Source organism: Equus przewalskii, chromosome 7 (genome assembly GCF_037783145.1).
Source record: "Equus przewalskii isolate Varuska chromosome 7, EquPr2, whole genome shotgun sequence".
Classification (NCBI taxonomy): Eukaryota; Metazoa; Chordata; class Mammalia; order Perissodactyla; family Equidae; genus Equus; species Equus przewalskii.
In genome coordinates, this window is record NC_091837.1 from 1,263,440 (window position 1) to 1,276,426 (window position 12,987).

The window sequence follows — 12,987 nt, forward strand, 5'->3', positions numbered from 1 at the left end:
CCTCTTTCCAGGGCTGCAGGTGCAGATGAGCAGTGGTGGTGGTCACCCTGCCCATTGCCTTTCTCCTGTGAGCACCTGTGCTGTGCCTGTGAGCCAGCAGCCTTTGGGGCACCCTCAGCTGGGCTCTGTGCAGAGCTGGGGAACCAGGCACTGGCGGTCGTGGGTACGGGGCTGGCCCAGAGCCTCCTGGCCAGAGCTGCAGGGGCGAGGTCCTTCCAGAGCACACCACTGGGCTGTAAAGACACATGTGCCCGTGTGGTGAGCTGAGTCGTCGCCATCATGACATTCTCTCATGTTGGGGGGCAGCTCTGAAGTGGAAAGAAAGTGTTGGTTCTGTGATGTTGGGCTGATGACTCAAGTCTTGTCCCTCTGGTACTGCAGAAGATCCTCAGAGGGCTGTGTAGCACAAGAGGAGTGCCAGGTGCCTCGCCCTTTGCCTGGCTGTCCCTGTGCCTGGTGTGCATTGCAGGTGTCCTATCCTGTTTCCCTGTGTGCTACACCCTCTAACACACATGCACGTGCACACACTCATGCACCCCTGCTGTATGATGGAGGGCAGTGCCCGCCCCAGAATGGCTGGCCCCTTTCGTGCCCACACCCTCAGCAGAATGGGCATCGCAAGAGCAGCACTCCCGTCCTCTTGGTCATGTGTGTTCAACTCAAATGGCTCCTCTGTGGTCTTTGAGGGTGGGAAAGACTTGGATTTGACCCTGCCCTTGGGGCACAGGTTGTCATAGTCTGTGGTCAGGGCACCAGGGTAGAATGAGCTTCCTGCCAGGGATGCAGCTAGGGGACCACAGGTCCCACATGCCTCCATGACCAGGCTGCAGGGGAGGAGATGCTTTGCAGGGCAGGGCAGCAGGATGGCTGGGACCATGGGGAGTGGCCAGGGGGTGCACGTCCTGGGCCCTTGTGCCCCGAGCTTTCAGAGAGAGCCTGTGGTAGGTAATAGGGAGCAGGCAGCCTGAAGGGAGTGGGCTGCCACAGGCCTCCCTCAAACCAGAGCTTTCTGCAGGCCCCCTGTTTTTGCGGGGCTGCCTACTCTGGCCCTCTGTCCCACCCTCTCATCCCCGTATTCCAGCCTCAGCTCCTGGCCTGGAGGCTGCGCACACTCTGTTGACCTGTCCGCCCCCAGCCCAGTAACTCCCTAATGCCCCTTGAGTCCTGCTTTGACCCCCACTGAATCTGAGAGGGTTTCTCCCCTTCCCTCCCTTTGTTCTGGTGACTCTATCAAAGCATGTTTCCCTCAATACACACTGTGGTTTGCTCACTGCTGCCCCCCTGTACCATGTACCATGGCAGCCCCCCACAGTGGGATGGTAAGGGGCAAGCCCAGCATGGCCTGGTCAGGGTGGGTATCTCCCCCACCCCCTACAGCAGGAGGGGGAACATTCAGGCAAGAGAACTGTCCCCTGGTTCTGTCCAGCCAACCCTTTTTCCCTATTCCAGGCCCACTGCCCTTCTGACACCCTCTGTCTCCTCCTGCAGACGACGATGCCTTTGAGCCAGCAGAGGCTGGCCCACCAACCCCAGGGGATGGTGGCGGTGAAGGTGCCTCATCACGGTGCCTGGAACAGCCTCTGCCCGCCACAGGGGCCCCTCTGGCAGACCTGGAAGACTCAGCCGACAGCAGCAGCGCCCTACTTGTGCCCCCTGACCCCACGCAGAGTGGGAGCACCTCGGCCACAGAGGCACTGCCAGGGGGTGGCCACCACAGCCGCAGTTCCCTCAATACCGTGGTGTAGAGGACGGCCCGGCCCTCAGCCCCGACGGGCGGGGAGCATCCATTTGCTGTGAAGAAAACACCGATCCCCGTGGAGACTTGAGGGGCCTCTGAGTGAGCCTGGACCCAACTGCAGCACACACTCACTCACAGCATGCGGGTGCACATGGAGACCACGCCACCTCCTGAGGGAGCGAGCACCTGCACCCAGTCTCCTTCAGGGCTTCAAAGACATGCATAGCTTTGGGTCACTGTCCTTTTTAAGCGGCAGAAGAATGACAAAGTTTGTTCAAACTATATGTTTGAGAAGTAGGGAACAAAGAAGGTGGTGTGGGCCTGGGCGGGGGCCTAGCCACACCCAGCCTTCCCAGCTTTGGTGGGCTGGCTTGCTGCAGCATGCCATCCAGAGGAGCCTGCTGCCCACCCAGGACGGCCACAGTGCACCTCTCTGGCCACTGCTCTGGAGGGCACTTCTGGGCGCCAGGGTATTTGTGGACTGTCAGTATCGTCTGGGCGGTGGACTGGTCTGCTGCAGGGCAGATGGCCTTGGAGGTTGCTCCAGTGGCTGCTCTGGGGGTGGCTTTCCACGAGTCCAGCTGTGAACATTGAGGGTGACCCTGCCCCAGGCTGGGGCCTGGCCTGGGTCTCTGTTGCCCGAGGCCCTGGGAAAGGGAGCCTGAAGGAGTTTGAACTCTCCACTCTGTCTTTCCAGGTGGCTCTGCAAAGCCCAGTTCTGTGCCAGGAGGCCCTGGCCCGGCCCCTTCAGTTTTCTCCCCAGCATTACTGTGCATGGCTCCCCCAGGAGGTGGCTCTGGAGCTGGACCAAGGCCCTTGGCCATGCATGAGTGTCCTGGCCCTGGATCCTCTGCTGGGGCTTGGGAGCAAAGCTGGCTCCTGTCTGCTACCCTCTGGAGCCCTGGAGCCCCTCCTGTTGAGTTTGCCCCTGGGGCTGGCCTGCCACCATTCCACCTTATTTGTGCCATAAAAGGTTGTTTCCTTAGGGGGAGGGGTGGCTGAAAGTAGGTTCTGGGCCGTGTCCATCTCCTGAAAGTCCACTTCTTGCACACCACCGCCACCACTGGAACCAAGTGCCCTGTGACCGCATGCCACCTTCCCGTCCTCAGCAGCGCGGGGTGCTGGGTGCTCTGCCCAGGGGCCTTTTGACCGAGGGACCCTGATGCCTGTTCCTGGGCAGTGGTCTTGTCTCCTGACACGGGGCTTTTACCATTTCTGAGGTTTGGAGATTAAGCGGGTTCTGTGCGATTTTTAGCACATCCATATCTTTTCTATGTTGAATGTTTGGATCTCTTCCTTTGTGTGTGTGTGTGTGTCTATGTCTATGTGTGTCTGTGTGTGTCCAAGTGGTGGCGGTAAACAGGAATTCGAACATGGGGCCCCACTTTCCCAGGCTGGCCATGGCCTCTTGGGTGGCACTGAGGCGTGACCAGATCTTCGTCTCTGCCCCTTATCTCAGAACCTGGAGCCCTGTTCCTGAGCCCCCTTGCAGACCAACGTGCAGCGAGGGGAGCATTGACTTGAAGTGGGTGCTTCTGTGGTGCTGTGGTGACACACCTCGGTGGCACTGCCCAGTTCTAGGCATGTTCTCGCACTCTCTGCTTGGAAACCTGCTTTGTTCTTCCAGTATGGAATGAGATTCTTGAGTTGCCCCACAGACCTGACTTTTGTCCCTAGAGCTGGCCAGAGGTGTGAGTTTTGTCATTGAACTGCCTGTCCTTGGGCTTGGCCTGCAGGAGTCGAGTGCTGGAGGCAGGCCTCACGCCCCTTGCTAAAGGGCTGGTCCTTCATTGAGAATGGCGTCCTGGGCACATGTGCCCACGCTGGCTGCTGAAGACAAAGCAGGAAGTGTGTCATGCCTCGAGTGTGTACTGGGCACAGGCCTTGTGGGTGCCAAGTGAGAGTCCTGAGCGTGCCTGCTTTGGACTGATTACCCTAATGGAGCTCCACTGGGGCCTGGCCCCAACAGCTCAGGGTCCCTCCCAGCCCCCCCGTGTCTGGCCCAGGCCTCAACACTATGTGTACAGGACAGGGCAGCTGGCATGAGATGTGTGGGACTGGGGAACTTCTTTTGGGGACTGAAGGACTGCTGGGGCCAGTCAGGCATGCAGGAGGAAGGGGTGGCCTGAAGCAGACCATGAGGGCTGTAGAGGGTGGGCCTGTTCTGGACTGGCCAGGGTTCTGTCCAACGTTGCTCAGCCTACTGGCGTCCTTAGGCTGAGCAGAAGGCCTGTGTGCAGTGCTGCTCCAGACCTGCCTGCTGCCTGCTGCATCTCCAGGAGTTGGTGCCCCGGGAGTTCAGCTCTGCTGGAGGGCGGTTGTGTGGGGAGCAGGAGGAGAGCTGGGGTCTGCTCTGTCCAGTCGCTGCCCTTTGTAAGATCTGGTTGTGCTCCATGGCCTGGTGAAGAATCCTGAGGCCAGCCCTGGCTGAGACTCTTGTGCTTCTGTGGGAGAAGGGCACCCCTGCCCCATGCACACTGGGCCCCTGGAGGGACAGGACAGGCTCTTGGGAGGGCACCCCTCCCTCAGGACCTGACCTGCCTGGTGGAGGTGGGAGTCAATACTGTACATTGTCTCAATGCCTATTCTTTATGTTTTCCTTTCACTAAGGGTTTTTAGTTTGGGTTTATTTTTGGTTGGGTTGGCACTAATCCTTTTCTTAAGATGCTGTGAGAACCATTTCATCCAAATGCCAAATAAATTTATGTTCTGGAGGAAGCGTGGTCAGTCCTTGGTGTGACCCAAGCTGGGGTGGGAGGCTCCCGCCAAGTTGCCACCGAGGCACAGGTGCAGAGATGGGTGGATGGAGGAGGTGGGTCATCTGTGGAAGCCAAGGGCAGGCACAGGGCTCTGAGACCCCCCTGTCCTTTCAGTTCTCCAGCAGTGGTCCTTCCAATAATTTCCCAATTTGTGATTTGGGCACAAGAGGGCACCCAGGGGACTCAACCTTGGGCAGATCCTCGTGCTTGCCTTCCTAACCCACCATCCTGGCTGTCAGCCCAGCTGGGGGAGTGCAGCAGTCAGATGGGTGAGGGGTCGGGGTTAGAAAAGGAACCAGGGAGTTTCTCAGCCAGGATAGGAATTTTGAGGAGGCAGCCCCTCATTCCTGAACACATCTGCATGGCTGAGGGTGGTCCTGAGCCCCCTGGTCGCCATCAGCACCGCCGACAGCGTCCCGTCCCCTGCTGCCAGGGAGGGGCCGCCTCCCTTCCCCCAAGTGGGAGGAGCCCAGGCCTCGGGATTGGGAAAAGGCGCCAGGTGCAGAGGTGTTCTCCCTACCTCTGGCACCCTCAACCCGCAGGCCCAGTTGTGCTTACGGTCGCCGGCACACCAGCACCCGGCTGCTGAGCTCTTTCTGGACGGCGGCGTGTTTTCTCCTGGCCACACCAAGAGGTGGAGATAACAGATCCCCACTTTCCAGGAGAGCAAACTGAGGCTCGGGCCACAGCATGGGGTCTGCTGGACGCCAGAGCCCTCAGGGCCTCCGGAGCTGCTGCGGAAGCGGAGTCCCAGCCTGAGCCAGGCAGGGCAATGGGGGTGGGATGCAGCTTCCTGGAGACCCACTGGTGAGGTGGTCCCCCAAAGAAGGGCAGGCCTGGAGCAGGGCTCCATCTCATCCCAGGTCTGCAGGAGAGCCCCAGTAAAAGCAAGGCTGTAGTTTTTGGGGGGGGGGGTCCCAGAGGAGAGGAGAGGTGCCCTCCCATGCCCTCCTTAAACCCGGCCCCACAAGTCAAGGGCACTGAGATCCAAGGTGGTCTCCCCCTTGAACTTCCGTCCTTGCTGGTGGCCTTTGCATGTCACTCCTGGTTCCCATCCTCCATTTCTTCATCTTTAAGTGAGCATAATAGACCCCACCCCCCAGGATTAATTAGGGGGACCCGTGTAGAACGTTTAGCAGCCGTAAATGCCAACGATTGTTGCTGGCATGCAGCTGCGGCCCTGGGGTCACAGCATGTGCCTGGTGAGCTCGGAGCTCTCTCTTCCCTGTGCTGGCCCTGTCTGGGTGCTCCCCCCCCCCCCCATATGTCCTCTGCAGTGGCTGACCTGTGAGCCAACAGGACTTAGCCACGCCCCTAGCCCACCCCACTAATAAATATACAGCTGCCTCGTCCTGCCGTCCTCCAGCACTTTCCAGTCCTCTGGAGTTGCAGCTGCTGCAGCATGTTGTCTCGGGGCTCTGCACTCACCTTCCTTGCCCTCAAGCTCTCCTTCCTCGCATTACTGCTGGTTGTGGATGCGGACTCCGAGGGTGAGCACCGGGACTCTGCCCATCTTGAGTCTACCGCACCTCCCCACCCTTCTCCGCCTGAGGCCCTGCTACTGGGGTGGGGGTGGGGGGTTCTTTTAGGAAGGAGTTACTGGAGTTGGGGCAACAGGAGAGCAGGGTCTGCACTGGCTTCCCCTGGCCTAAGCTGTCCCCTCCTATTCTTGAACCCTGAATGGGATGGAGCTGGGAGAGGGCCCAAATGGCTCCTCAGCTCAATCCCTTCCCTCTCTCCACAGGAGCCTGGTGCTATGACTCCCAGGACCCAAAGTGTGGTGAGGACAGAGTGTCATGTGAGGCTGTGTGCAATTGGTCTGTGTCCTGTGGCCACTAGACAGTCTGGTGCAAATGTGGTCAAAAGGTGGTCTGCACGAGGCTCTTCTGTGGTCTCTGCAGGTTTCTCTTGATAGTCCTGGGCCACAGTAGCACAAGGCAGTGTGCATGTGACTGTCCCTCTGCATGTGTGTCCGGGTCCATGGCTGCTGTGATCTCCAGTCCTGCTGTGTGTGCAAAGCTGCTCCTATCAGGCGGGGCCTGTAAGCCTGTCAGTGTGGTCAGCCCATGTGTGTGCAGGTGGTGGAAGTCCCCACTGTGAATGTGTGGCCGTGTGCCAGGAGACCCTTCCATCCTCGTTCCTGTGGGGCAGTCACCTATAGGTGACTGTCAAGTGTGGCCTAGGTCAGGTGGTGCCTGCCTGGGTGAGAGTGTTGCAAACCGGTGGCTTGGCCAGGGTGGGGGGACGTGCCACTTGTGACCTGTCCGTGGGGGTGGAGGGAGAAGCTGGCTAGTCTCTGGGTATGTGTGGGAGGGAGGGAGAGGCCACCTTCCTCTGTGCACCCCCAAGTTGCCTCCCTGACCACCCACCTACAGACCCCAGGCCTTGTTCCCTCAGGCCCCACCCACTGGAAGGAGATAGCCCCTGCCTGTGGGGGTCCAGCCCAGTCTCCCATCAACATTGACCTTCACCTGGTCCGGCGGGACCTCACCCTCAGACCTTTCATCTTTCATGGCTACGACTCAGCACCTCCGGGCCCATGGACTCTGGAGAATGATGGCCATACAGGTCAGCACCCTGGGCTCAGGACCTCCCAAAGACAGGGGCAGGAACCCCTTGCATTGAGCGGGAACTCCCTTACACACACGGGGATCAGGACCCCTCCAAAAGAGAGGAGACACTAAACAGGGGTCAAAGACCTCCCTTACATGGGTCAGGAAGCTCCCTACCAATAGGAATCGGCCATTGCCCCTGAGGACCAGGAGTCAGGACATACCTACAAGTCAGAACTCCCCACAGCACCAGGGTGCCCGGGAGTAGTCACAAGCCCCTACAATCACACTTAGCTGCCTTGGGTCAGGACTCCTGCCCCAGGAGGGCCACCCTCTCCCTGCCATGCAGGGTGGGGGTTTCCACTGCAGTCTGTGGAGCCCCTCCCCACTGACCAGCAGAGGGCCTGGACTGTGTCCTAGTTCTATGGAGGCCCAGCCAGGGAGCAGACTGTCCCGGGGGGACCTTTGCTTGAACCCTGTGCCCTAATGGCACAAAGGCGGGTAGGTGGGGGGAAGGGAAGGGTGTCATGTGCTTCCTCGCCCTCAGTGCTGCTCCACGTGGACACTGGCCCGCAGAGCCGCCTGGAGATGCAGGGTGCTGGGCTGCCACTACCTGCCTACCGTGCACTGCAGCTACACTTCCACTGGGGGGGCCCTGGGCGAGCAGGCTCAGAGCACAGCCTGGACGGGCAGCGCCGCCCCATGGAGGTGGGCTCAGGCATGGGGTAGGGTGGCGGGAGTGGCCTATGGAGGCCAGGGGGTGCATGGTGGGGGCGGCTGGGTACCTCCCATGGTCTGTGCCTCCCCAGATGCACGTGGTCCACATGAACACGCGGTACCAGAGCATGGGGGAGGCTCGAGCTCACCCTGATGGGCTGGCAGTGCTGGCCGTGTTCTTGGCGGTGAGGGAGGGGCCCTGTGACTCCTCACTGTGAGGGAGGGAGGGGCTCCACTGGGGTCTGCAGCGGGGGCAGGGTGGGACTGTGGAGTTTGTGGTGGAGTAGCGGGGGTTCCGGGGTCTGTAGGGTTTAAAGGGTTCTGTGGGAGGATGGGGCCAGTGGGACGTAGTTGATCTGCAGGGTCGGGGTAGGGGGATCCTCCCCCCAGCAGATCTCCCAGATCCCCCGCTCTGGGAGTCTACCCTCCTCCCACTTAGAGGCTCCCCCAGACTCTCTCAGACGCCCTCAGAGTTCCCCCTTTGGAGACCCCCACTCAGAGCTCCTCTCACTTGGAGCCCCTCCCCAGGAGCAGGACTCTGACAACGCCAACTTCTCGGCCCTTGTGTCGGGCCTGAAAAACGTGTCTGCGCGCGGTGAGGAGCGCCGGGTCCCACCTGGGCTAGGGGTGCTGGGGGCCGGGGCGTTGGGCACAGGGAGTCCAGTTCCAACCCCGCCGCCACTCCCCCCAGGGGTCTCCGTGGATCTGGCGTCCACCTTCCCGCTGGCCTCGCTGCTGCCCGGCGCCTCCGGCCTCTCGCGCTACTATCGCTACTGGGGGTCGCTGACCACGCCCGGCTGCGAGCCCGCCGTGCTCTGGACGGTCTTCGAGGACGCGGTGCCCATCGGGCGCGCGCAGGTGGGGCCGCCGCGCCTTCCCTGGGCGGGGCTGCCCGCCACCCGGCCGCCGTTCTTGACCGGCTCTGCCCCGCACCCTCAGGTGGCCCAGTTCCAGTCGGTGACCCAGGCCGGGCCCCCAGGCTCGCAGCCCGCGCCGCTCACGGAGAACTTCCGCCCGCAGCAGCCTCTCGGGGGGCGCAGGGTCTCGGCCTCTCCTGGCGCCTCCGTCCGCGGGGCAGCCCCGGCCCCCGCTCCCCGCCTGGCCCGCGTGCGCGGGGCTCTGCTGGGCCTGGCGCTCAGCCTGTGCCTCCAGCCGGGCCCCTAGGATCCAGACGCGACCCTGCTCCTGCAATAAACGGTACACGGAGTGAGCTTGGCCTCATGTGGCTGGCGGCGGGAGGGGTCTGGGGCGCACTGCCTCCCCCACGGAAGCGGGATTCCTGCTGTAACCCACCAAGGCCTCGGTGGGCCTGTCCATATACAACCAGGACTCCCCTGACTGACTTCCCCTACCCCACCACAGCCAGTCCCAGACCGCCAGGCGTAACCCCAGACCGCCAGGCGTAACCCCAGACCTCCCCGGACCCCTCTGAGAGGGAGAAGGCACCCCATCTCCCAACCTTCACGGTATGTCTAAATCCCCTGGTAAGACAGAAGGAGAAAAGCTAGCAGGCCTTAGAACCGCCACCTGCTGAAGCAGAAGATTACACGTTTTATTTTAAAAACCACTGGCTGACGGGCCCTGGGACACTGCCTGTGGTTCAATGATGCCTCCAGCTGACTTTTCCGCGAGGCCAGGCCGGAGAAGCTGCTGCTTCCAGGCTCGGCTGAGCGGGTCCTGGTGACAGGAACAGCCAATGAAAGGCGAAACGAGGCGAAACGGTGCCCAAGTGACACTGGGAAGTCACGCTGCAGAGTCTGAGTGTAGGGTACCACTTTCTGGAGAGATACTAGTGTCCAGGTGACTGCCTGTGGAGAGGCCCAGTGAAGGGGTAAGTGTCCTTGTTATCACTGTCCAAAGCGAAGCTAAGAGTCCAAGAGATGCTGACTGCAGGCAGCCGTGTCCAGGCAACCTGTCCAGTGGGAGGATGAGTCCGGCGGATAGAGCGAAGCTGCCGGGAGGCAGGCTGCTGTCCCGTTGCTGTCCCGTGGAATGTGGCTGTGTATCCATCCGGGTGACACTGTCCTGAGTGAGGCTGTGTCAGCTGATGAGGTCCCCACAGCCCACGTGTCCCAGGCGTCTGTTGCTTGGGGTGGGATCACATTCTATCCCAGTGCGTGAAATCCCTGCCTCCGCGCCAGACCCTTAAAAGAAAAAACAACCCGCAACCTCCTCCCGTGAGGCAGAGTCGTCCCGCCGGGCCGCAGACGCTTAGGCTTACCCCGCCCCGTGCCCTCACTGAGGCTGACATACCCCTGGGCTAGACACTTCCCTGGCTTTAAGGCCCAAAGGGGCTTCCCCCCACCCAGCCCCCAGGCTCGGTCTCCAGTGGTGATCGCCGGCTGCGCGGAGCCACCCGCACCTCGCGGACGCGATCCCGGCGGCCCCAGCCCGCTCTGTCCTGCCGCCTACACCCCAACACCGGAGCACCAGCTGGCGCGTCCAAGGACCCCTCTCTCCGAGCCACGCTCCACGCGGGGGCGGATCTGTCCCCTTGCTCCTCCGGCCGGGGGCGGCGCCTCCAGGAGCACCTCGCCCCAGGCCCCCTCGGCGCGGCCGGCTCAGTCCCCTCCGCCCTGCGGCGCCCCGGGCGGCACCGGCGTCTTCTTCAGGTTCTTCCGGGCCGGGGCCCGGTTGGCGCCGCCGTCGGCGGGACCGTCCGGGGCGGCGGAGGCCGCGGCGGGCCTCGCGACCGCGGCCAGGGCGTTCACGGTGCCGAGCGCCCGCAGCAGGGCCGGGCCGCGGGGGGCGGCGCGGGGCTCGCGGCGGGCGGGCGGCGGCGGCAGCGCGCGCAGGGCGTCCAGCTCCTCCCGCAGCTCCGCGCGCAGCGCCGCGAGCCCCGCGCCCAGCTCGGCGCGCACGGCCGCCAGGCCCTCCTGCAGCCGCCGCTCGCTCACCTCCAGGACGCCCGCCGGGTAGGTGGCCCCGCCGCGCGGCTCCCCGCACACCGAGCACACCGAGGCGCGGCTGCGCTCGTCCGCCCGCGCCCCGGCCCCCGCCGCCGCCGCCCCCGCGCGCTCCACCAGCCGCAGCAGCGGGGGCGCGTCGGCCCGCGCCGCCGCCTCGGCCCGGAGTTGGCCCCGCAGGCGGGCCAGGCGGCCCGGGGCACGGGCTTCTTCGGCTCCCGGCCCGTTGGGCTGCTGCCCGAGGTCCCGCCGGCGGCCGGCGGCGCGCCGCAGGGCCTCGCTGGCGCCGTATGCGCTGCGCGCCTGGGCCCACTGGCGTCCGGGCTCCGCTGCCATCCGCGCCGCCGCCACCGCCACCAGCGCTCGGCCTGTCTGGGAGCCCCAGCCTGCAGCCTAGCGACCGCTGGGCCCGAGCGACGCGCTGTGGAGAGGGCCCCCGGGACCGCTGTGGGAACGACCGAGGCCTCAGGGGGTCTGCCCTGGGGCCTGGGGAACCCCTGCAGGGCCGGGCCCGGGCGCTTGGGGATTATGGGGGGCGCCGCCGGCAGGCTTGAGTGTGCTGGACTTGCCCGCGGGGACCGCGCTGTCGTAGGTCTCAAGGAGGGGCTTGGACTAGCTTCTGGGCAGAGGTGACAGGACGTGGAGCGACTGCTGCAGAAGCCCAGGCGCCCAAACCAGAGTCGGGAACCGAGCTTACATCCTCTGCTGCAAGCTACTGTCGCCATCCCAGTCAGGGGAAGGCAGACAGCCCTCATCGCTGGCTGGGGCCCCTCCGTCCATACCATGGTCCAGGCCACTATCATCTCCCCACTCCATCCCCTGCCGTCCACACACAGCTTCAGGACGCCCTGGTTACAGGCGTCTCCACGCACGCGCTTCTGCCCCTCCGTTCAGGCTATGCAGGGTGCTCGGTTCCTCTCGGCGACCCTGCCCTCAGGAGGCTGCGGAGGTCCTGGCCCATCTCACGGCCTGTGTCCCAGCCAGGTCTTCTTTCACCTCCTCTAACCCAATGACCTTCTTCACCCCTCTGGGCCTTTGCTTAGGCTGTTCTTGTCGCCTGGAATGACCCCTCAATCGCCTGGTGCCTCCCACTGTCCCACTTCTCCAGCGCAGCCATCCTTGACTGCCCCCCACCCAGGAAGCTCAGGCCCCTCCCCACAGCGCCCCTCACGGTCATGGTTAAATGGCTCTCTGTTCTGTGTCCACCTCCATCCACAGTGGGGTCTGAGCACAGGGCTGGGTCACCAGGTACTCAGTGGTGCTAAGCATGCTGGGTGTTGGATGAAGGAGCAGATGGGCAAATGAGTCTGGAGCTGAGGGTCCTGAGTGGGCCACCCACCCTAGCCAACCTCTCCACCTCCTTGGCCTGGCATTCCAGGCCCTCATGACCATCCCTGCTGACTTTCCAGTCCCTGCCATCTTTTCACCTTCTGTGGGAGCCCCTCACCACTGCACCCTGGGGCCTTTGCCTGCACAGTGCTGCCCCTGCCCATCACAGGGCTGTGGGTGGTGTGCCATGGGCCCCTCTGGAGGCCAGCATCCCCCACCCACATGTTGTTCTCACTGCATTCGAGGGCCTAGTTAAGACTCTGGGGCCTCCCCAGCAAATTGTGTGGAGGGGGTCCTGGCATGGATCCAGGCTGGGCTGAGAAGGGAGACAGCAGGGCGGCCACTGGGACCTGTGTCCCCAGGACCCACAGGGGCATAGCCTCCATGTGTGTATGTGTGTGTGCGCGAGATTGGGGGTGCTGTCGACCCTGTTCTTGGGCAGCCCTGGCCCCAGGCCACGGTAAAGAGGCCAGGGTCCCCTCTATTTGTTCCTTCATTCATTCACTCATTCATTCCTTGCAGCCAGTCTCTCTGGAAGGTGCAGGAGGTGAGAATTTAGCACACTGTCAAGCCCTCAGCACGCACTCCCCCACATCCCCCATCCCTGCTGAGTCACCGGGCCGTCTGGGAGCTCCAGCATCTGGCTCTGCTGGTCCCTAGAGTCTCGTTACCGCACCCCCGCCCCTCCTCCAGTAATTAAAATACTGCAGACAGGAGAGCCTTGGAGCCTTGGATTCCTTCCCCAGGCCTGCTGGAACCAGGGCGCGGGAGCCGGACATCTGAGCCTCACCTGTGAAATGAAGGAGGCCCCTATGCTCCCCAGGAGGAGGCAGCAGGGAGGCTGGGAGGGTGGGAAAGGGCGCAGGCGAGACTCCAGGTTTGCCGACCAGCAGGTGTGGATGTGAGAGCCGGGAGGGGTGAGGGTGGCTGCCGGGGCAGCAGCTGTGGGCCGACAGAGGCTGGGAGTTTCGGCGTCTCTGACTGTT

At 63.0% G+C, this 12,987-nt stretch overlaps 3 protein-coding genes across 18 annotated transcripts in view; 2 read left to right on the forward strand and 1 right to left on the reverse strand.

The window, feature by feature from the left end:
• Positions 1-4,456, forward strand: part of DGCR2 (DiGeorge syndrome critical region gene 2) — an 89,267-nt gene extending 84,811 nt beyond the window's left edge. For all 14 annotated transcript variants that reach the window (XM_070628150.1, XM_070628145.1, XM_070628142.1 and 11 more), the window contains one exon: positions 1,489-4,456. In XM_070628150.1, the coding sequence (XP_070484251.1) occupies positions 1,489-1,745 (257 nt within the window). In that variant the 3' untranslated portion in view covers positions 1,746-4,456. The remainder of the gene's footprint in view (positions 1-1,488) is intronic.
• Positions 4,457-5,783: 1,327 nt separating this feature from the next.
• LOC103542826 (carbonic anhydrase 15-like) lies at positions 5,784-9,325 on the forward strand. 3 transcript variants are annotated; one of them, XM_008509758.2, is made up of 8 exons: positions 5,784-5,987; positions 6,242-6,277; positions 6,895-7,065; positions 7,597-7,757; positions 7,859-7,951; positions 8,295-8,361; positions 8,458-8,624; positions 8,706-9,325. In XM_008509758.2, exons 1-8 carry the CDS (start codon positions 5,900-5,902, stop codon positions 8,928-8,930), a joined length of 1,008 nt encoding a protein of 335 aa, XP_008507980.2. In that variant the 5' UTR covers positions 5,784-5,899; the 3' UTR covers positions 8,931-9,325. The 3 variants fall into 3 exon arrangements, with proteins under 3 accessions (XP_008507980.2, XP_070484260.1, XP_070484259.1); XM_070628159.1 differs by having other exon boundaries at positions 7,024-7,065; positions 8,706-9,024; XM_070628158.1 differs by having other exon boundaries at positions 8,458-9,024.
• On the reverse strand, positions 9,298-11,140 carry LOC139084637 (protein FAM246C). The gene has a single exon (XM_070628160.1). It carries the CDS (start codon positions 11,006-11,008, stop codon positions 10,328-10,330), a length of 681 nt encoding a protein of 226 aa, XP_070484261.1. The 5' UTR covers positions 11,009-11,140; the 3' UTR covers positions 9,298-10,327.
• Positions 11,141-12,987: the final 1,847 nt, after the last annotated feature.

Excerpts from the sequence above, each read along its gene's own strand:
- LOC139084637 (XM_070628160.1), bottom strand. The coding sequence starts at position 11,008 with ATGGCAGCGGAGCCCGGACGCCAGTGGGCCCAGGCGCGCAGCGCATAC.
- LOC103542826 (XM_070628158.1), top strand. The coding sequence starts at position 5,900 with ATGTTGTCTCGGGGCTCTGCACTCACCTTCCTTGCCCTCAAGCTCTCC. Across the intron at positions 6,278-6,894 it reads CTCCCAGGACCCAAAGTGTG|GCCCCACCCACTGGAAGGAG; the intron begins GTGAGGACAGAG and ends TTGTTCCCTCAG. Across the intron at positions 8,362-8,457 it reads GAAAAACGTGTCTGCGCGCG|GGGTCTCCGTGGATCTGGCG; the intron begins GTGAGGAGCGCC and ends CACTCCCCCCAG.